At 39.9% G+C, this 24,177-nt stretch overlaps 1 protein-coding gene and 1 long non-coding RNA gene across 3 annotated transcripts in view; one reads left to right on the top strand and one right to left on the bottom strand.

Moving 5' to 3' along the window:
- LOC309807243 overlaps positions 1–6,641 on the top strand; it is a 115,494-nt gene extending 108,853 nt beyond the window's left edge. The window contains exon 4 of the long non-coding RNA XR_014294535.1: positions 6,291–6,641. This is a non-coding gene — a long non-coding RNA (uncharacterized lncRNA). The remainder of the gene's footprint in view (positions 1–6,290) is intronic.
- Positions 6,377–22,836, bottom strand: LOC309807239 (uncharacterized protein; the record flags this gene model as incomplete). 2 transcript variants are annotated; one of them, XR_014294530.1, is made up of 4 exons in its annotated part: positions 22,382–22,836; positions 19,595–19,725; positions 14,419–14,567; positions 6,377–6,464 (listed from the first exon to the last, which is right to left on the bottom strand). XR_014294530.1 is itself a non-coding variant. In XM_082626587.1 (3 exons), the coding sequence occupies exons 1-3, from the start codon at positions 22,488–22,490 to the stop codon at positions 6,399–6,401; spliced, it is 306 nt and encodes a 101-aa protein (XP_082482713.1). In that variant the 5' UTR covers positions 22,491–22,836. The 2 variants fall into 2 exon arrangements, 1 of the variants encoding a protein (XP_082482713.1); XM_082626587.1 differs by lacking the exon at positions 14,419–14,567 and having other exon boundaries at positions 6,399–6,464.
- Between the last annotated feature and the right edge of the window lie 1,341 nt (positions 22,837–24,177).

Raw genomic sequence — 24,177 nt, 5'->3', positions numbered from 1 at the left:
ATGGGTGAAAAAACACACATGCGCACCTTAGAGGCTTACATTAATTTCTGAATATAGTTCTCTGGAAAGAAAAAGCTTTACTGATGATTTTTATAGTTTATTGTTTTATCCATACTAAAACACTTCATGAAATCACTTCCTGTTTTGTTGTCCATGGAATCCTTTCCATTTTGAGATGCTAAATATAAATCGAAATAGTGATTATAGTCCTTGGCCATGAAAGACTAAGTTACAGAGAACCCGGTGACTGGAGGTCAGAGCTGCCACGGAATTATTCTCTGCTCCAGAGACCATCAGAATATCACTGTGTACCCACTTAAGGATAGAATGCTGCTATTGAGAAACGAGCTCTCTTTTATTTCTACTAAAAGGAGAGAACAGTAGGGGACCTTGGCTGCGCGAGTGTATGAGACTTTCTCTGTTTTGTACAATAAGCCAAAAACAATACATGAAATAGCCTCACGCCTTTTATCGTTTGTACCCAGCTCCTTCCTGTATTGCTCCTGATCCATTACACTTACATCAACAAGAGTTGCTTGAACATTTTGACAGTTATGTTCCCCATACCCTGAAAGGGTTACTGAGATAAAGCTATTTCAAAAATACTCCCTCCAAATTTTTTCAGGGTGGCATCAATGAAAGTAACTTAGAGGAAAAAAACTTGAGTTCCTGGCCTACCACTCTAAGGCCAGGCAAGCATAAACCTTCAGAGCAAAACCTAAGTTTGCTCCCAGTTGAGAATTTGGTTTCCACAGTCTTATATAAAAAGTATATGGAGACTTTAATTCCCTATAAGCCCTTTCCAAAGAGTGAATACAGTTCATCACTCGTAAGAGATGATGAAAGTTACAATTTTGTTGAATAGGTGGAATATATATTACATATAATATACATATTTATTTTATATATATATATATATAATATATATATAAAGTTACTATTCAGAGTCCTAAAACATGGATTTTTCTTACTTACCAAGAATGAACAGTAACTTGATCTCTAAACAATAAAGCACCTGGTCATAACAGAATCATAACAAATATTTGATATCAGAATGAATTCACTGTTCAGGTGTAAAGAGGGAATAGCTTCAGTTTTCCTCTTTCGTGCACCCCATTATTGCATCCTGGACAGAGGGGATTTTCTTGATTTTAATCTAAAGGAGAAATGGTCACTTTTGTTGAGCTGGAAATTGACCACCTCAGTAGGCAGAGGCACTGTTTTTATTTGGCTGAATTCATGTTTCTAGTGATAATTCAAGGTGTAATAGGGTTTTCTCAGCCACTCCAAAATCTGAAAATGATAAGCATCTCACCTGAGTTTCAGGATGGCCCATTACCTATTCTGTGGAAAGGATATTCAAAATACCATGCTTCATCAATGTCTTCTTTGACTTATTAATGAATGGACAACTACTGAGTTAAGACAGTGTCTTATCCTTGCTTCAAAAAAATAAAAACAAAAAACCCCCACAAACACAAAAAAACTGTTAACAATGAAAACTTATTATGCCAGGCCTTAGTATGGCCTGACTTGGAAATTTAGTTTCAGAGGCTTTTGTGAATATACCAAGGAAAGAGGACCTAGGTGTATCTTATTCCCACAGACCGCCAATAAATATTTGCTTAACGGACAAAAAATTAATATATAGTATAGGAGAGAACCTGACAGATGCTTAACATGATTGAGTGATAGCAATGCCCAAACTCATCTGTGATCAAACACTATGAAAGTATCCTCCTAAGGATAAACTTATTACAAATAAGAAGTGAAAATTCAATTATGCAGATACTTTCAGTGTCAGCTCTGATATGCAAAAAGCATGGAAGTTGTCACTGTATCTTGTCCTTACAAGATAATGCTGTACAAAATGAAAATCAGTGACTTTTCTCAGACGTGATTAATAAAACATGTAACTATGAAAGAATTTTCAAACGGTAATTATGTATGTGTATATATGTGTCTCTGAAAAATCTGTGTCAAAGAAAACTGAGGCTATCAGTATAAACTTCTTTAACTTCTATCTCTTCTTACCTTTATTTCCTCCCAAACTTACCAGTATCCATCCAGCTCGAAGGATACAAGTGATTTTTATATACTGTGCAAGGGTTTTTTTTCTTATTCATATGTCCATGTTTCCCCAATTCTCTAAATTATTATCTACATCTTCAGGATCTCCTTTATTGGTTCCTTCATTTCAACATATAAAATAGAAGTCCTCATTCTAAAAAATTCTTTTTTGCTAATTATTTTCTCTTTTCATCCAAACTCCTTGAGAGTAGCCTATTCCCACTGTCCTCACTAGCCCCGCCTGGCCCCGACAGGCAGCCCTACACCCTCAGTTTATTGCCATCTGGCTTTTTGTCCACCACTTCACTGCACTGCTCTAAGGTCACTGGGGACCTAACTGCCCAAATCCAATGGACATTCACATTCTCTGAAGGATGACACTGTCATCTACTTCCTCCTTCTTGAAACTCTATCACCTCTCTCCTTCCCAGAATTCTTTCTCTGCTTATTACTTAAACGTTGTCAGTACTCACAATTCTCTGAAATCTCATCCATTTTCATGATTTTAATGACTGCTATGTGCTGGTGACATTCAAATTTTTATCTTTCCATGTCTTCACGTGCATGTCCAGTTATCTACCAGTTTGTCTTCGGAATTCTACAGGTGCTTTCAAATTCTACATGTCCAGAACTGAAGTCTTTTCCCCACTTCAGTTCTTTATCCCCTATTTCCAAACTCAATGATACCACCACCCAACCTTAGTCACACAGATGGGGGTTCAGCCTCCGCCTCCTACTTCTTCCTTACTTCCCAAGGTCAAGTCTTGCTGGTAATTTCCTAAATACAATTAGAACTTATTTCCTCCCTTCATCTATACCTTATTTCAGACCCCTTTCTTCTTGCTATTACCTGGTCTAGAAGTTACGAAATTGCTGTTTGGTGGAACCAGTTGTTAGACATTCTATTAAAAAAGGACTCTAGGGTCAAATAGCTTTGAGGATGGCTGTGTACCATACGCCTGCTGTGACGATCCAGAATGAACATTAGCCTACAGCAGCCCCGAGAAGCTGTACAGTAAAGGAACCTGATTAACTTTACTTAAGCCAGGTTCTCCCTTCTGCCGGCCTATAAACCTTTCAGTAGGGACAGGAGAGGAGGTGGCAGCGTGAAAATCCCACTTGAAAATATAAAGCACTGCTCCTCAGAAGAGTGGGGCATAATTATCTCCAGGCTTCTTCAGAGTCCTCATCCATACTGACGTCAGTGGTCTAAAATGCCACCTGAACTTGTCCTTTCCATTCTTAGCTATTTTCTTTTTTTTTTTTTTTTTTTTTTTTTTTTTTTTTTTTGCGGTATGTGGGCCTCTCACTGTTGTGGTCTCTCCCGTTGCGGAGCACAGGCTCTGGACGCGCAGGCTCAGCGGCCATGGCTCACAGACCCAGCCACTCCGCGGCATGTGGGATCTTCCCGGACCAGGGCACGAACCCACGTCCCCTGCATCGGCAGGCGGACTCTCAACCCCTGCGCCACCAGGGAAGCCCTTAGCTATTTTCTGAGGAAACCAGCTCCCCGCACATGGATGGTTAAGACCTGCTCTCCTCCTCCTCGCTGCCTCCTTTAGGGGCACTTGCCGCTGCCTGGGGACACTGCATTGATCCTCCAGAGCCTGTGCCTGTGGCTCTGTGACACACCCCTCGCACACTCACGGCTCTGGACTTCCGCTGTCCACTCTGCCTTGAGTATCCTTGCCTTTCACCGGCTGACTCACCAGTTTCTCACGAGTCCTTTAAGACTTAGCTTAGGGACTGCCTCTTTTGATGACTTTTCTTTGCCTCATGGCTCCCCCTCTTCTTCCACAAACACTGACTAAACGCCCTGAATATGCCCGTCACAGCAGGTCACGTGCAGGATGAGACATCTGCTGTGCGTCTTCCCCTCTCACTCCACTGCTAAAGGGCCAACACTACATCTTGCTCGTTGTTTCACTCCTCTAACACTCAACCCATGACTAAGGAACTAACTAGTACTGTAGTAGCCCTCTTAGTAACAATCAGGCAGGACCTTCTACCAGAAATCTGACACTCCAGCTTTTCTCTGATCTCACCTTTCACTCTGATTGAACTAAAGACTTATCTGTACATGTTTTACCAGGGAGACATCATTTAATCCAGAGATGTGTCATCACATACTCTTACATACTCTGCCGTTTAAAAGTTCTGCTCAGATGGGGGAGGAGACAGGTGTGCTTTCTGACAGCCCCACTGTTTTTGCACTTCTACTGGTCACTGGCTTCTCTCAGTGCCGTCCTTAAACCCTTCTTCTCTTAACAAGGAAACAGGATAACAAAGTAATTAAGAGCCTGGTTACAGCCTATGTGTGAACAGAAACATAACCAAGGACATAGAGAATAGACTGGCGGTTGCCAAGGAGGAGGGGGTGGGAGAGGGTTGGATTGGGAGTTTGGGATTAGCAGATGCAAACTGGTGTATATACAGGATGGATAAACAAAAAGGTCCTACATGCGACTTCCCTGGTGGCGCAGTGGTTAAGAATACGCCTGCCAATGCAGGGGACATGGGTTCAAGCCCTGGTCCGGGAAGATCCCACATGCCAGAGAGCAACTAAGCCGGATGTCACAACTACTGAAGTCCAGGCACCTAGAGCCCGTGCTCTGCAACAAGAGAAGCCACCACAATGAGAAGCATGTGCACCTCAACTAGAGGAAGCCCGCGTGCAGCAACAAAGGCCAAACACAGCCAAAAATAAATGCATACATGCATTTATTTTTAAAAAGTGCATGTATTTAAAAAAACCCCCAAAAGTTCCTACTGTAGAGCACAGGGAACTATATTCTATATCCTGTGATAAACCATAATGGAAAAGAATATGAAAAAGAATGTACATAAATGTGTAACTGAGTCACTTTCCTGTACAGCAGTAATTAACACAACACTGTAATTCAAGTGTATGTCAATAAAAAATAAAATTTAAAAAAATTGCCAGAAAAATAGTCACATAAGGGGAACTTTCCTGGTGGTCCAGTGGTTAAGACTTCGCCTTCCAATGGAGGGGGTGAGGGTTCAATCCCTGGTCGGGGAGCTAAGATCCCACATGCCTTGAGGCCAAAAAACCAAAACATAAAACAGAAGCAATACTGTAACAAATGCAATAAACACTTTAAAAATGGTTGACAGCAGAAAAAATCTTTAAAAAAAAATTCACATAAATCAGAAACAAATGAAAGATAATAAAGTCCATACATTAAAAAAAAAAAAAGAGCATGGGTTTGGGTCACATTGCAACTTCCCACTTACTTATAGCTGTGTAATTCTGGGCAACTCACATAATGTCTCCTCAGACTGTTCATCTATAAAATGGGGATGGTAAGAGTTCCCTACCTCAGAGCGTTGCTGTAATCCATAAACACGCTTAAGTGCCTTGGTAAATGTTTGAGGCTCTCTGGTTATTATGAATTAAAATATGTCAATGGCTTCTGGCCGTGTGATTTATATAATAGTTTGATGTTTAACCAAATGGTAAAATTATTCCATTTATTATTCCCATCTCTTTTTAACCCTTAGCCTGCTTTGTTGTTTATGTTTTCTGCCACCACAGAGTGCTAGTTCCAGGAGAGTAAAGGCTTTATTTTGTTCACTGCTGAAAGCAACAGCACCCAGAAAAGTACTGTACATATGAAGCCCTCAGTAAACACTAGCTGAATGAATGGTGCAAAGTGTTACAAGGAAAAGTACACCCAAACTTTCATTATAATAAAAAAGTATAGATAAAAAAATCTTTCTCTAATGGCTTCCAGTCAAGTAACTGAAAACACCATATGCTATAATAATAACATAAGTAATTTATGAAAATTTGAAGGCAAAAACATAATTTTAAAAGATTTAGACCTACGTTAGGCGTGATAGAGTATGGATGCTTTCTTGAAATTCACAATCAGATCCAAGAGTATCACTTTCAGACTGTTCTAGTAGACTGAGTTTACTTTTAGTTGTCTTTGATGAAACAGTCACTATTCTACTCTCTTTCTTAACAGAAATGTGTTTTTTCGAAGACTCACTTTTAATTGGTTTATTAACCAAAGAATTAGTTTGCCCAATTCCTTTGCTTTTCTGCTTTACAGGTGAGTCAGAGCAGGAATGCAGGTCCTTCCCAGGTTGTTTCTTAGCAGAGTAGTTTTTGGTCTATTCACCTGCTTTGCTCATTTTCTCTGAAGAAGACCTGCTATTTCTAGATAATTCCTCTTCTTTTCTTTGACTTCCAGTTCCAGAAATGACGTCTGCTGAAGGAGAACATGTCCTAGCAATGAAATCTTCAAAAGACTCCTGCCGCTGCTCTGTGACTGGCACCCCCAGGTTGTCTTTGGAAGTTTCTAAGGCCTCCTGAGTAGACGCTGGGACACGGAAGGAGTCGAGAGGCAAAGGAATCCTAGCATCACCTGTAATTTTCGGAAAGTGGAGGGGAAGACAAAAGACAAGACAAAAGTTCAGTGATGAACAAAGCCAACCATTAAAAAGTAGAGTTCAAAACTTCAATGTTACTCTGTAATCTTATTATTAACACAGTCCATTGATTAATCAGAAGATTTCAGAGCCAGTTTTTTTTGTAATTATATCTTGCCAAGTGATTCTCAGCTTAACCTAGCTATATCCAAGGCTATGTCCGCTACGTTTTCACACTTTGGTGATTGGGGTAGTTATTACCCATTTCCTTTCCCTCACTAAAAATAAAACCCTATTCTGTAAGATAATTAATTTCTTTGCTATCCTCCAGGCACATGTAAACCGTATATAGTTTGTGACCAGACTGTGTTCTCAAGCTGTCAGTTCCCAAGACCACTCTGAGATTGGCTGATGGGGGCTCCAAGTAAGGCTAGAGGAAAAGCTGACAGGTTTTCCCCTCCCATTCCCATAACCAGGTGATTCACTCTAATATGTTACCTATTAGCTATGTCTGGATTACTTATTTTAAAAATTATATCAGTATGTGTACCTTCATTAGTGTTCCTTCATTGTAAGCTGACTGCATACAAATAGAAACCTAGATAAAATATGAACAGAATAGACATTTATACAATTTAAAATCTGGAATATTTTCTCTAATGTCGTCTTTCTTCATTAAGGATAGTTTGCTTTAACTCATAAATTTTCTAAAGAACTTCCAGTCTCCTTATTTACAAAAGTACAGTATCATGAAATGGGCACACATTTACTAATCTCAGATTTGGAAAGGACTCCAGAGTCTTCTAGCTCCCGAGCATGTGAACTATTCGAGACTGATCATTATTGTTTTCTCCCTGACTTGGTCATTTCCTTTTTGCTAATCACTCTTAGAATCATTAAGTGCTGTTCTGTCCATTTACTTGGCTATTTTGCATTTGTTATGGGGCACTCTGTTTTGATTCTGATTTTCCTTCTTCAAGTGCCTTCTTTTCTTCTTTACGTGGACTACTAACAGTAGAATTCATCGAGGGACGACCTAGTAAATGAAAATCTGACTGATCTATACCAGCCATTTTGGCCAACTGCCCAAGCCTAGACGAGAGGAGGAAAGGAGAAAAGACAAAGGTTATTATAATCACAGAAGAGCAGTTTAGATTTCCCCAGACCTACAATCATGAAATACTTCTAAAATCTTTTTTTTTTTTTTTTTTTTTCCTGCGGTACGCAGGCCTCTCACTCCTGTGGCCTCTCCCGTTGCGGAGCACAGGCTCCGGACGCGCAGGCTCAGCGGCCATGGCTCACGGGCCCAGCCGCTCCGCGCCATGCGGGATCCTCCCAGACCGGGGCACGAACCTGTAGCCCCTGCATCGGCAGGCGGACTCTCAACCACTCCGCCACCAGGGAAGCCCTACTTCTAAAATCTTAAAAGCCAACATCCTACTCCAGACTACAAGCCTCTCTCTCCCCCAAATCCTCAGCCCTTTCCAGATTCATCCTCTAGGAGACATCCCACTGTCTCACTAGCAGCTTCAATATGTACCATGCACCCTGTCCACTGCCTGTCACACCTCCATTCCCACACTTCTTTACCACCTTTCCTCCAGTTTCCAAGAATGTGTTTGTTCCTTCCTTCCCAACACCAACACCAATTCATTCACTGACAAAACACCACTCCATCAACTATCAATCTCCACTTCCCTCTTTCAGCGAAATTGCTCCTGGTTGAGAACCACTGACCTATATCTCCCCTGCAGATTAATAATCATTTTTATGTCTAAGGCAAAGATAACTTTAATTCAAACTTATCAAACAAGCAAAAGAAGTGAAAGGAAAATTCTTATGCATTCCCGACTATTTTCAATGAAAACTGCCTTTAATTTAGTCTTTACAAAACAACTATACCTACTAATTACTCTGTCTACAGGTTACTCTTTTATAATGGGCTCCCCACTCTACCAAAGCAGGCTTCCCTATTTGCATTTCTTAAAAAATTTAATTCCTCATTTTAAAACGTCAACTATATTACCTATAATTACACTAAATTTGGCTAAATATAGACACGTAAGTGATGAAAATTGCTCCAGTTCCTCAGCAAACTACCATTAGAGTGGCAAAGAGAAGAATGCCATGAAGAGAAATGAACTAACCCAGCATCTTTAAGGAGAACCAGGAAAGCATGGAACTTCTGAAAAGAATTCTCAGTGCTGCCCAAAACACCTTCATCATCCAGGATCATGCTTGTCAATGAGTGGGCATGAAGGGCTTCAGACAAAGAGAAAGTTGTGTTTCTTAACTGGGCATTTTCATGTTCCAGCTATACAAGAAGACTGAAAACGTCTGACATGATTTTTTCTCATTGTCATCTAAAGTAGTCTTGCCTTGGGCTTCCCTGGTGGCGCAGTGGTTGCGAGTCCGCCTGCCGATGCAGGGGACACGGGTTCGTGCCCCAGTCCGGGAAGATCCCACATGCTGCGTAGCGGCTGGGCCCGTGAGCCATGGCCGCTGAGCCTGTGCGTCTGGAGTCTGTGCTCCGCAACGGGAGAGGCCACAACAGTGAGAGGCTCACATACCGCAAAAAAACCCCAAAAAAACAACAAACAAACAAACAAAAAGTAGTCTTGCCTAGTTTCAAGGAACAAAACTAAAACACTCAAAATGTAATTAATTTATAATTAATGTAACCCTCCGCCAGTAAAGACAGAGACCTTATCACATAATAACCAAAACTCACAGGCACCCAACAAAGTTTCCTATATAACACTTAGGTGGTATATAAATAAACCCAAGCTACCGTTTTATTAATGATCTTTCACAAAAGATCACATTTCTAACTGGTTCAATTCATAATGGAGCCTCATTCCACATTAGAAAATGACCTGCTTTAAGTTTCCCTTAAATTAGAAAGTGAGTTATAGAATCTGATTTGAACAAAACATATTACAACTCTGCTGAATGTTAAGAATTAACTTTAGTGAGTAAAATATCTAATGCTTACGTTTAAAAGTCCTAAATCATACCCAACCCAATTTATTAAATGTACGATCACCAATATTTTCTTTGGCTTCTTCAACATATTCACCCCCGTGCACTCTTCCCCTTCTGCTCATCATCTACGCACTTAAAACCCCCTGTAAGCTCAACTCTCGTATTTCTCAGAAAGGCCGTTAATGTTCATGATGCCCCTTTTGCCTTACATGAGCAGGTGCTCAACATTTATTGAATGAGTGTCTGCCAATCCAATGGATGCACTTTCAAAAATTCCTCCCTACACTCACCCTGTGATAAATTATATTTAGATAGAACTTTTTAGATTATGCCCTGCTTTCATGCACATTACCTAATGTAATTCTCATAGTATATATTTTTATCTTTCATTGCATTCTTAGAAGTTTTCCAATATCTTAAATTTATTTCAATGATTCACTTTCCTAATTCATTGCCAGGAGAGTCTCATCATGTCTTTTATGTTACTGTATATACAATACATGCACAGAAGGTGCCTTCTTGAATCAAAGAATCATGAACAGGAAATAAGCTAATGTCATATAAAAGCACACACAAACACACACACATACACAAAACCAGATTTTCACATCTTTAAAAACATGCTTTCTGGAATATAGATCATATGATCACTAAATACCAGTACATGCAAAAGTCCATATGATACCACCAATTTGCAACATATTACAGTTCTAAAGCTTACAAAATATGTGTATATGGCTTAAAATCAAATCGAAATAAAACCAAAACACTCTCAAAAGCAGATGAAACGTGTTTACCTCACTGACTCGTCTATCAGCCTTCAGTCTTATTACTCTTTCCTCCTTTAACTGCTTTAGGCACTGCTCCAGGGTTTCCTAAGCAAACAGAGTCAATATTATAACTAATTCATAGTATAATATCCAAAAGCCTTTCCAGCTATTGGTCTCATCAGGATTTAGGGGCAGAGCCAGAAGTGAACTCAGATTTTAGTCTGCTACTGGTCATATCATACCATGCCAGTGAAATGAATGATCAAAATCTATCAAATTTGCAAAGATTTATTTAAATTCCACTCTTTCCAACATAAATTTGTGGCAGCCCACCATAAAAGGCATATGCATATAACATAGTAAGTCAGAAATAAGAAGTTACGACCAAGAAAGAAAAATTCTATTTTTATTTGTGGGTCTCTTTATAGCAGGAAGTCCTATTAACGAACCTGCTTAGCATACCTGAATTGCATAATTGCAGTTTCAAAAGCATGTTTTAAAAAAGTAATCACTTTTAAAGCAATTTACAGTCAAGCACTGTTCCTGGAGTTCCCTGGGTATTAAATAATCGAATCATCAAAACCCTAAGAGGGGGCTTCCCTACTGGCACAGTGGTTAAGAATCCGCCTGCCAGTGCAGGGGACACGGGTTCGAGCCCTAGTCCAGGAAGAACCCACATGCCGCAGAGCAACTAAGCCTGTGCGTCACGACTACTGAGCCTACGCTCTAGAACCCACGTGCCACAACTCCTGAAGCCTGCGCGCCTAGAGCCTGTGCTCCGCAATAAGAGAAGCCACCGCACCGCAACGAAGAGTAGCCCCCCGCTCGACGCAACTGGAGAAAGCTGGCGAGCAGCAACGAAGACCCAATGCAGCCAAAAATAAATTTATAAAACAAAAAACCCTACGAGGAAAGAACGATCACTAACTCCATGTTATTTTACAGATGAGGGAAACAGAGGCAGAGAAGTAGAGTAAGTAGAGCAGCACAGCCGAGGTCACACCACTAAGTAGCAGAGCCACACTGTGGACTCAGGAAGCTGGCTGCCATTCCTGCTCACGGAGGTGGTAGTCCTCCCTTCACCAAGGTCACTGAAATAAAATGAACACTGATAAACTATCTTAGGAGTTTTAGGAACTAAGACACTTCGGTCCTTGAAGTGGGGACACTGCTTGCAATAGGCAGAATTCTGACAGAGCCCCCAAGATGACCACTTACTGAAGTACACAAACCTTCCACTTATCCAATCAAACTCTAAATGTAGGTGCTGTAGTGAAGGGATTTTGCACATGGAATTAAGGTTCAACATCAGTTGATCTTTTAAGATAGGGAGATTATTTTAGGTGGATGTGGCCTACTCAGGCACCCCATGAAAAGGACCTGAACTCTTCCTGAATTGAAGTACAAAAGGGACAAGAGGGAGACTCTCCATTGCTGGCTCTGAAGAGGTCCAATGCTGCGGCAGGGAAGGCAAGCGAGAGGCCTCTAGGAGCTGAAACTCTCCCCCGACTGACAGCCAGCAAGGAAATGGGGACCTCTGTCCTGCAACTGCAGAATCTGAATTATGCCAACAAGCCGGAAGAAGCCTGTAGGCATTCTTTCCCAGAGCCTCTGGACGCTAACACAGCCAGACTGACATCTTCATTTCAGCTCTGTGGCCCACACAAACTATGGTGAACATCCAACGTTTGGGGCTCAATATCTTACACTTAAATTTCATGTGCTTTAACACTCTCAGGAGGGAACCCACATGTTCCCATGTGTATCTGAGCAGGAAGCCCAGTCACGCTGTGCCTGGACTTCTGACCTACAGAAGTCTGAGCTAGTCAAATAGGTATTGTTTTCAGTCAGTAAGGGTGTAGTAAAAGAATTAATATTCTACTCAACCTCCAGGTTCGTGAGCAAAATAAATGATTGTCATTGTTTTAGGCCACTGTTTTGGGGTGGTTTCTTATGCAGTGATAAACAATCATAATACCTATACTTATGAAAACAGTAAGGTATATTTATACATGTTAACTGCTTTGAACAATCACTTAAAGAATGAGGAACTCTATTATATGCCATCATTGGGAGAGGAGCTGGTATCACTTTCTGGACAGTAGCTTTTGGTACCTAACAACAATCCTACATCAGGAGTTTACCCTAAGGAAATCAAAGATGTGGGCAAAGATTTATCTACCAACATGATTTCATAAGATTGTTTATAACCAAACCCTAGAAGAAAGCTAAGAGCCTCCGAATTGGGACTGGTTTAAATAAAAACAGCTCATCGTCTGAAGGAATGCGCTATGAAGCCACTAAGAATGACAAGAGGTCTCAACCAGAGTTCATGAATGGGCTTCAGGAGTGCTACATTCAAAATATATCTGTGCGTTTTTCCTGGGAGATGATGCATAAGCTTAATCAAATTCTCTGATGTAGAAGAGTAGTTAGTGACATGGCAAAATATTTCGGATACTTTTTTAAGACAAAAGAGCAGATTAGGTGTGTGTACATGCAGAGGTGGCTTTTATTTCCTTCAAGAAGTTCATTGTTTTCAAACATTTGCTCAATGAACATATATTTTTATATTCAGAACATGTTTAAAAAATTGAGAGTCTAAGAACTTCAAATTCTTTAATGGTTCATTACTAAAGCCAGTCAAATTTTCAATGGGGAAAAAGGGAAAAAAATTGCAGAATTCCTCTACTTTTAATATAATGGTTTAATCAATCTTCTAAAACTGATTTCAAAGAAATTCTAAACAAATAAACAAAAAAACAAAAAACCCTCAGCACGGTCAGAGGAAGGTAGATTAAAATTCCTGACTGGTTCTAAATAGCACATCAAAGTGCAATTACATGCAACAGTTTCTCCCTCTAATGGAGGGAATTAGAACACAGTGTTCAATTTTTGTGAAAAAGTGTACCCTCCTCCTACAAAGTATTCAGAATTCATGTCCCTTACATGGAAATATGGAACCAAAAAAGTTAGAAAGTAAAATTGCTTGATATTCTATTACTTAAGTAAGACTAATGATAAGGCTTTGGAATAATTTTCCTTCCTGCCATCTGCTCTCCATTCCACCCTTCTGTACACCAGCTAGGGTGATTTTTCTGGGACAAAGCTCCCATCATATTGGATATCAAATTTTATGTTCAACTTTTCTCCATTTAACATTGAAATCAAGCATTTCTCATATAATCAGGGGATTCATAACCTTGATTTTTTTGTGTGGGCTACAAAATATTCCACTGAGTGGGTTTACTGGTTAACCATTTTACACATTTAAATTCTTTCCAACTTTTCAGTATTATCAGACAAAATAACCGTTTTTATGCATGAAGGCCTTTTTCCATATTGAGAATAACATTCTTACAATAAATCCATAAAAATGAGTTTGAGATCAAAGCAAATGAACATTTTTAAGGCTCTGAGGTACCTACCTCCAGACTTCTTTCCAAAAGATTTCTGAGATTTTACACTGCCATCAGCGATGTATCACTTGGTATATAACCTCTACTATAACTGTTGGCTTACTTCCTCACTTAGAGTGCAAGTTATTTGAAGATAGGGGGTGTATTTTATTAAGTGTTTATCCCCAGCACCTGTGCCTAGCACAACGTAGACGGTCAATAAATAATTGCTTAATAAGGAAAATCCCTGCCACACACGTACATATAAGATGTACGAGTGTGAAAGACAGACTGTGTGTTTTTCTCTAACTGGATAGATGAAAACTTGTCATCTTCTTTAGTGTGCAATTTTTTTGCTTATAATTAGTCATTAAATTTCTCTTTTAGATTATATTGTAAATATTCAGATTCTCTGAGGCAAATGGGCCTGGCACTACCCATTAGCTACATAACCTTGGACAAGTTCTATAACTCTAGGCCTCAACTTCCTCATCTATAAAATGGAGATAAGCTCCCATATTACAGAGCTCTTGTGAGAATTACATGAGTTAAAACACATATAAAATTAGAAGAGTGCTTGGTACATAGAATATGTGCAATTAATGCTGAATGAATGAACATGCGAATGCAAACAGTAGTGAAGGGCTTAAAATGAAACGGTCTCATCCCACTCCCACATCCAGCACTCAAGAAGCGACCGATTCTTTACGCAGTTTTTAATTGTAAAATACGATATGGGTACTGAGAAGTGCACAGAACAAAACTGTGAATGTGACAAATAAAAAGAGAATACTTACATAAGCACTACTCGAATCTGAAAGTATTGATACTTGTCAGCATCGCAAAAACCCCCCATATCCTTTTCTCATCACAAGCTCCTTCCCTCTTCCCGGTTAAACACCAACCTCACTTCTTGACAGTCATTTCCTTTAACCTGCATGCATCCCTAACAAAAGAGTTTAGTTGTGTCAACATCTAACTTTATGTACAGGATCATAGTATATGAAGTCTCTTCTATCTTATTTCTTTCTCTCAACATTGGTTTAAAAAATTCATCCACATTGCTGCCTGTAGCTCTAGTTCATTCAATTTTATTGCTGGATAGTTTTCCCACTGTACAAATACACATCATTTATTTTTGACTCTTAATGGACATTTGGTTTGTTTTCAGTTTGTGCTAATGCAAATCATGGACAGGAATCCTGCTGTGCCCGTTATTCTGGTGCATTTACACAGGGCGGGGGTGAGGGCTGCTGGCTCACAGGCTATTTATATACCTTCAGTTGATGGAGAGGGCTAAATGCTTTCCAAAGTAGTTGTGTCGATTTATACTCCAGTATAAACAGGGTAGAAGATTCCCATAGTACTTCAGACCTACAATACCTGATACTACCAGACTTTTTATTTATGTATTTGTCAATCTGATTGACATGTAGTTTCCTTGGTTTTGACTCACTTTTCACTTATTACTTAATGAAGTTGTACACTTTTCTCTGTTTACTGGCTGTATGGATTTCCTTTTTTATGAGGTTTACGTCAAATATTGTTATTTTTTATTATTTTATTATTATTATTTACTTTTGGCTGTATTGGGTCTTCGTTGCTGCGTGCAGGTTTTCTCTAGTTGCGGCGAGTGGGGGCTACTCTTCATTGCGGTGGCTTCTCTTGTTATGAAGCACAGGATCTAGGTGCGCAGGCTTCAGTAGTTGTGGCACATGGGCTCAGTAGTTGTGGCTCATGGGCTCTAGAGCACAGGCTCCGTAGTTCTGGTGCACGGGCTTCGCTGCTCCGTGGTATGTGGGATCTTCCCAGACCAGGGCTCGAACCCATGTCCCCTGCCTTGGCAGGCAGTTTCTTAACCACTGCGCCACCTGGGAGATCCAACTATTGTCATTTTGAATTCTTCTGCATTTCCAAGTAATTCTCTCACATGACTATTTTCTCACTAAATTGGAGGCATTATCTGTTCACTTTCTGAATTACTAACAAGTAAGGGTTTAGTTCCTCTACATTCTTTCCTATGTCCACACTGCTCAGTAAAGTTATGTCATCATGAGTTATTCCACTGCTCATGATCTCTTTGACATGTAGTGATATACTTAAAAACCTACATTGTTGATCAACTAGAAACTCTCTCAACGTCACGCTTTGTAAAATAAGGACATTCATACCATCTTCCCTTTTTTCAACCTCCTGTCTACCTTCCAAACCTAGCTCTTACATTGTCAAAGTTGAAATTTATATTCTATTCTATGTGCAGTTAATTCTTCTGTTATTTGAGAGTCAGTACGGAGTAAGGTTTAAGAGAACAGGCAGAGAGCCTAAACTCAAAGCCTCGATCCAACCTTAAATTAGGTACAGCCTGGGCAAGTTCCTTCCCTGTCTTAGCTTCCTGTTCTCAAAAGTAGGAATGATATTAGCACCAACCTCATAAGGCTATTCAGAGGATTAAATGAGTTAATATATGCAAAAACACTTAGAGCCTAATATATACTAAGTACATACTACTACACAATACATTTCAGTACATACCAAGTTAATACTCATACATACTAAGTATTGTTTACTTTAGTTATTTGTGATTACATGCACGTTGACAATAAAAGCTGCAAACCAAGACAGTATTGCCATTATTACAATGAAATTAATATTGCCCACTGCAGATGTACTGTGTCTCTGTGTATAGACTACACCTCGTTCCATACTGTGCCAGTGTCACTGCCCTTGTGCAGGGTGACCACATACCCCAAGCCGCCTTGGGCTGTTCCAGTTTATACCTGTTGTCCTGATGTTACAGCATTAGAGTGCCTCCTTACACTGTTGAAGTGTAAGGAGTTTGGACAAGTTCCGGTTTGGACAACAAATTAGATAGGTGGTCATTACCCCTGTGTGTCACTGAAAAGGGGACATCTATAGTGTCAAGCTGAAGTGGATTCTTCCCTTCCTCACCAATAGTAGGTTAAAAATCAACCATAGTCTAGTGTGCTTCAGGTTTATGTCCGTAGAGCCTTTTCTCCTCTGGAGTTCAAGTTCCTTCTCCTCTTCCTCTCCTTCCTCCCTTCCAACAGTGCCTAACACCTAGTAAGTACGATATGCCTCAAGGTGTTTCGAAGCTCTCAATCACACAATCAATAGAAGCCTCTCCATTCTAGACTAGCTGCAATCTGCACTGAATCCCCTATTACCTTCCTTCTTGGTTTATTGACTCATTTTGCTGGATTATTTCTATAAATAGCTTAAGGTGTAGCACAGGAAGTCAATTTTTCAAATTTCTTTGGGTACAAAATATCTTCTTCAGCCTCCACGTATGACTGATAGTTTGGCTGGATACAAACCCCTAGGGTGAAAATTATGTGCCTGAAAAACTTTGGAGGTATCTTTCTAATGCCTTCCAGGATCCATGGTGCTCATGACAAGTATGATAAAGTCAGATTTTAACCTTTTTTTTTAGGAGACCAGTATTTTTCTCTCTGGAATGGATGTATCCTCTCAGTATTTTATTCTATTTTAATTTATTTTTTCAGTATTTGAAAGTTTCACAAGGAAGGGTGCCTAGGTATGAGTCTATTCTTGCTCATCTTTTTTTTTTTTTTTGCTGTACGCGGGCCTCTCACTGTTGTGGCCTCTCCCGTTGCGGAGCACAGGCTCCGGACGCACAGGCTCAGCGGCCATGGCTCACAGGCCCAGCCGCTCCGCGGCATATGGGATCCTCCCAGACCGGGGCACGAACCCGAATCCCCTGCATCGGCAGGCGGACTCTCAACCACTGCGCCACCAGGGAGGCCCCTATTCTTGCTCATCTTGCATAACTATTTTCAATCTGAGGCCTGATGTCTACTTTCAGCTGTGGGGAATTTTGTTGCCCTTTGACAGCTTCCCTCCATTTTTTTTCTGGGTCTGGAGTTTCTAATAGTAACATGTGGGATCTCCCAGATGCAGCCTCTCTAACATATTTCTATCACATTTTCCATTGTGTCTTTCTTTTTTATATACTGAGAAATTTTTAAAATTCCTACTGAATTTATTTCAGCAACCATATTTTCATTTCCAGGAGAACTCTTTTGCTTTCTGACCATTCTCCTTTTCATTAATACCCTAGTCTTATTTTATAGTTGCTAGCTCTTTTTAAACCTCTCTCAGGATACTAATTAGGGTTTTTTCTTAAATTATTCTGTTCCCTAAATTGTCCCTGGTCCTACTAGGATATGCTTTCACTCTTTTTCCCCCTCTCTCATGTTGTAAGCTTTACTCAACTAACAGGCAAATGACAGTTATTTTCTATTTAAGAATGAGCGCAGAAAGCTCCCTGAAGTCAACGATTGATAGGCTTCTTATGCAGGAAGAAGCGGGCAGTAACTGTAATAGGATCTCCCCCAAACACAATTTTCTAGAGTGTAAAAACTCACACTAGCTGCCCCAGTTCTCGCCAGTTTCACTGTTTTCAAAATGAAATCATCTCATTTCAGGAGGGTGAGGGCAGGGCTGGGAGTCCACTCCTCGAAACACAACCCTTCAATGAGCTCCCCTATTTCAGTCACACTTTTAACTAACTCCACACTCTCTCCTACATGCGCATCAAAGCACGGAGCTACTTCTGCAGGTGGGGTCAGAATCCTCCTCAGTTGCACGTGGTCCCTGTGCATATTCTAGGTGATGCTTTTCCTCTGTTCTACTGCTTCAGTTTCACACTCTTCCACCTGTCTTCTCTCTTTCAAAACTATGTTGAAATCTCTTGATTGTTGTGGGCATATATACTTAAACACTTTGATACCATCATTGTAGTGTCTTGTCAAAACAGAGAAGAGCTAAAAGGGTTCTCAGTGCATTCTGAATCTGCTATTCTGTGGTCCCAGTGTTTAAACTTCTTGGACTTCCCCACTGTCTATTACTGCTTTTACAAATACAATCTCGTGGTCTATTCGTGAAGGAAATGAATACACCACAACTAAAAGGACAAGGAATGCGGGTTAGATGCTCTAGGGTCTTGTCATACTCTGCCATTTACTAATAAACCACTTACGTTCTACAAATTGTAGGTGCTCATTTATAAAACGAAAGGGAGTAACTCTACATGAACTATAGATTTCTCCTACTCTAACATTTCATAATTTTCTAAGTTCTTTTCTTAAAATTTCTCTATACTATCATTAATTTTAATTAAAAAATAAAAAACTAACTCTTTTCAAAATCAAAGAGTAATTCCCGTAGTCCTACAATAATGGGATAATTAGTTCTGAAACCTGTCAAGTGTCATGTTTCATATGAAGAGAAAATCATATTAAATAATTTTAAAAAATTAAACGTGGACTTTGTAGCACAAAGACAAGGTCCCCCCGAAATGGTGTTCCTTTATTTACTAGAAATGTTCAGCTCTGCATTAAGGTTGAAATAAAATAAATATATTAACTTTGAGGTGCAAAAATTTCTTATAAAAATCAATTTTTCTTTTCTGTCCATACAAACAAAAGTATGGAATGACATGAGAGGTCAGGTTTATTTGGTAATAGAACGTAGCTTCTTGATATTTTTGATTTTAGGAAAGGAGAATATCAACATCAAAACTTTTTTCAACTTTATTTTTATTTAAAATGAGGCCATATTTTCCTCTTATAAAAAGAGAGTTCAACTAGAACTGTCAATTTTCTCATCTGTAAAACAAGAGCACTGAATCAGCTGACTGTAGTCATTCAGAACTCAATTTCCTTATCTTATGACCACTAAGCTTCTCCCTAAATCTAATATACTAAGGTTCTAAGGAAAGGAAAATATATTACTAACGACATGTTTTGATTTTAGTTTCTTAGAGTTCAAATGTCCACCATTCACCTTGGTCTAAGCTTAAGGAACCATTCAAGGGGATACAATGCAGGTGGGAGGAGAAAACAGAACCCTCACACAAGCTGTGCTGTGTTGCAATCAGCCTTCCGTTTGAAAAATAATCTTCACTATAGCTTTAAAGTGATAACTTTGTACCTGCAATGCTTCTTGTTTCAAACGGATTTTCTCTGGCTCCTCCTGAACACGTTCTGAGGAATCATCGACCTCTTCGATTTCTGAGGAGGAAGGACTCTCTACTGTCACAGTCACAGGAAATTCTGATGGACCTGAGTGTCACAAGAAGAAGATAGGAAACCACAGAGTTGTTAAACTAAAGTGCAAAGAAAGAAGACAAGATTGCATAAAAGACAACACAAGCCAGATACCAAATATCCAAATATTAGAGGACATTTAACAAAAGTGATCTGAGGTATCATTATTTATAAATGTCTCTCACTGCTCTTTAGTGTAAAATAGGCAATGACTAAGTAAAAGTACAGGAACTTATTTTTGCTATGTTACTGTACAGACCTCTGTTGTACGTGGTTAGGATTAGTAATGGGAATTGCCCATATTATTTTATTAAGTTTCTTTCACAGAAGCCAAGTGAAGATCCAAGGTAAACATTTCTTCTCAGATCAACTTTATACTGCAAATGAAAAATTTATTCTTCACCATCAGACAAAACCAGTCTGGAAGAAAATGTAGTTTTTCAGAGGAAAATACATCAGTAAAGGGACTGATGAATAATCAGAAAGTCAACATATCTAAGCTGTGAATAATAGACATTAGAATTTTAAAAGATAACTCACATACACACACACAACTAAAACTGACCCATCAAAAATTTCATCTTCTCACCACCCTTAAGCCAAAACTAGGGCAACAATTCTCCCAGCAAGCTTCACTGCCACTGCAGTGTTGTTCAAGAGGACATTTCCAAACATTTAAAACTGACCTGGCCACAACCCCATAAAAGTCTACACATCATAAAGAACTGTGCTGGGATTATATAACCACGCAGAAGACAAGTCACTAGGACATCATGTTGACAACAAGCAGCAAACCCTGCAGCCTAGGAAAACCCTAAAGGAGAACGAGGTGCACACCCCTCTCTCCGGGAACGCAAGGCCAGGACTGACACCCAAGATGCTCTTCTCTCAACCTCAGCAGTGGTGCCTTTCACAGAGCAACTAGGCAGTCTCCCAAGACCACTGGGAAGGAGAATCTGATACTGACAGTATTCGCTTGCCACGAGGCCATAAGCGAGGGAATGTGTGTGGCCTTGGTGAGAGAGCAGAGGTTTGGGAGGTGTTGCTTTATACTGGCTTTCAGATCAGGAATTTGTATATATAGCCTGCAAACAACGTTTCTTGAAAACATGCGAATATTCTTGAGTATGACAGCTCCATGTGAGGGGTCAGAAATGGCAGTCAAGTTCGTCTCACTGGGTAACAGCTGATTTGCGGACTGGAAAACAGGCTTCCTTGTTTACAGACATAACCACAAGGCTGCCATTTATGCGCCAAATCCACACAACTACACAGTTGCCTTGGGAGAGCGACCAAACATGTTTTACATGGATTTATTTCAGAGAGGGAAATGCTTCATGTAAGGCTCTGTCAATTTAAAAAGCAAGAAGAATGACCATCCACCTTTCCCAATTCAAGCCCTATATATCATAAATATGATAGCTACACACCACCAACTGATTACATACATCACGAGCTTTGATGAATGGAAAGCCCCTAAAAAGATATCAACAAGACGAAGTTAGATCTTCATGTAAATACATCACCAGTTAAACCCAGTTAATACAACTATTTAGTAGTATGAACAGTATCCATACAGAATTGTGTATAAAAATAAATAAGCTCAAAACAAGGACCTGGAGGGCTCTGCTACGGAGAAAACACAACAGAATTCAGCCTACTGGCTTGCTAATAACTCTCTGAACTGCTGAGAGGCCCCTTCAGCTCCTATGTTCAGGATGGTTGAGAGTTCAGTCTCTCTTCTTTAAATGGTGATATTAATCGTTCTCTAATTTACCCCCCTGTGTGACCAGGATGGACCTGCGATTAAGTGTCTCAGGAAGAAGACAGGAAACCACAGAGCTGTGAAACTCAAGTGCAAACACTGGGGATTCAACACTATAGTTTATGCAACAGCAATTCACATTACCATTTGCAAAAAAGTAGTCGGTTGTCCAGTGGGGATTAGAAACATCCATTTAACATGAGCAACTGAACAGATATTTTACACAGGAACTACTTCAAGTACTATTTAAAATCAATTCTCTTTGTTTTCTTAAGCAATTGTTAATCCCCAATTTCCTGATTACTACCAAGTAAGTCACCTGAAGATCATCTAGAGCCATCTATTTCACTTAGCAAGCCTAAAGCTATAATTCAACCATTTTATTTACTGTTCTGTGACAAAAATTACTATGAACAGCTATCCCCTGGATAAGAAATCAGGTAATGCTAGTTTGACTCACTAAATCTGATTTACTGAGTTAATAAGCCAGTTCATTTAGAATAGCTCTAATGCATATTTTTCATCCATTCTGCATTAAACTATTTCCCATGCCTAAAATGTCTTTTTTCCCATTCGTACGTATCCAAATTCCTACTTCTGTGCTGTAGGGCTTCGCTCAACTACACCTGCCTTTAATCAAACTTTTCTCACATGCACAATTGGTGATCATTTTAGTCTCCTCAAGACTCCCACGGAGTTACCTCTGTTGTGACACTTGAGAAACAACTTGAAACTCCCAATTACTTTTAATTTTTCTTCCTTAGAGGGCTCATTAGGCAGAAGCCAAGCCATGTGTGAGTTACCTTTTTTCCTCTACACAAAGCACCAGAGACCACCCACATAATACAAGTTCCAAAATAAAGAACTCTAAATGACTGAAAAAGACAGGGAATGCAAACAGCTTACCTGTTGCTTTTTGCACTTTCTGCAGGACACAATGGCCGGAAACCAGACACTCCAGGTGGTAGCGCTTCAGGAGGGTAGCATTCTTTACCAGCAGAGTGTTTCCTTCCATTACTTACAGGCTTCTTTGCGGCCAAGACTACGTTTGACAAAGCATGAAAACAAGGAATCAAGATGCACCAAAGGTCTACAGAGCAACTGTCACACGTGCACACGTCGAAAGGAATCAAAAAGGCACTTGACAATGATGCCAAGCCCATTTAAAAAGAGGATCGGTTTTGTACAAAGGTTTTACATAAGCCAGCATTTTTTTTTTTTTTTTTTTTTTTTGCGGTACGCGGGCTTCTCACTGTTGTGGCCTCTCCCGTTGCGGAGCACAGGCTCCGGACGCGCAGGCTCAGCGGCCATGGCTCACGGGCCCAGCCGCTCCGCGGCATGTGGGATCTTCCCAGACCGGGGCACGAACCTGTGTCTCCTGCATCAGCAGGCGGACTCTCAACCACTGCGCCACCAGGGAAGCCCTAAGCCAGCATTTTTAAAAAATATAAGTTCTCTACAGTAACAAGTTATTTTAACTAAAACAAAAGTATTGACATGTGCAGAAATGCAAAAATAAAGTTTAAAAAAAGATCCCAAAGTATGATACATTTTATGTATCATGCAGAAACACTCAAGTTTCCTGAATCGTAGAACACCTTTGGCATTTCTGAATCTCAAGGACACAGAAACACAGATATACCCATGACTTCTGCCAAACAGAATCTTCAGAAGTAGACCAAAAGTTAAATTTAAGATGAGTTTTTCTATGTAAAAACAATACAAGTTATAAGGCTGCAAGTTGCTGGGGGGTAGGTGAGTCAATTTTACCTTCCTATAAGCCTGTCAACCTTCACTGCTCCTTTGATTTCATATAGAAAACACAAAAAAAACAAATGAAACCCACTGGATGAAAAAGTGAAATGTGGAGACTTACCCTATATTTCAGTAGTAAAGAGGCAAGTATCTTTTTTTTTTTTTTTTTTTTCTTTTTGCGGTATGCGGGCCTCTCACTGTTGTGGCCTCCCCCGTTGCGGAGCACAGGCTCCGGACGCGCAGGCCCAGCGGCCATGGCTCACGGGCCCAGCCGCTCCGCGGCACATGGGATCCTCCCAGACCGGGGCACGAACCCGTATCCCCTGCATCGGCAGGCGGACTCTCAACCACTTGCGCCACCAGGGAGGCCCAAGAGGCAAGTATCTTTATGTGAAACATTTGGTTGCAGAAACTAGACCTACGTGTTAATATTTTACTTAAAACAAGCCATATATTAAAATTCACATTTAAATATTTAATTTGAATTTACTGAAAACAAACATCATAGGTTAAAATGGTTATATTTATCCTTCAAAGCTACTATATTTTATTTTATTTATTTATTTTAATAGATCTTGATTGGAGTATAATTGCTTCACAATTCTGTGTTAGTTTCTGTTACACAACAAAGCGAATCAGCCATATATGCATACCCATGTCCCCATATCCCACCCTCTTGAGCCTCCCTCCCACCCTCCCTATCCCACCCCTCTAGGTCATCGCAAAGCACCAAGCTGATCTCCCTGTGCTATGCTGCTGCTTTCTACTATATTTTAGCAGCATTAGGATGCAGGGTAAAATGGAGTGTATGTGGTAATATAGGACAAATATTTCATAGAGTGTAGCTTATTGATAATCACCACACGATCCTGTGTGATTTACATGCCTCTTAAAAATATATAGGAGCTCAGTTCATTTTGTGCTATTTTATTGTGTTTTTTAACTTC

Source organism: Mesoplodon mirus (genome assembly GCF_964341445.2).
Source record: "Mesoplodon mirus genome assembly, chromosome: 7".
Taxonomy (NCBI): Eukaryota; Metazoa; Chordata; class Mammalia; order Artiodactyla; family Ziphiidae; genus Mesoplodon; species Mesoplodon mirus.
The sequence above is the reverse complement of the archived record's forward strand: the minus strand, read 5'-3'. Positions and strand labels throughout refer to the sequence as shown.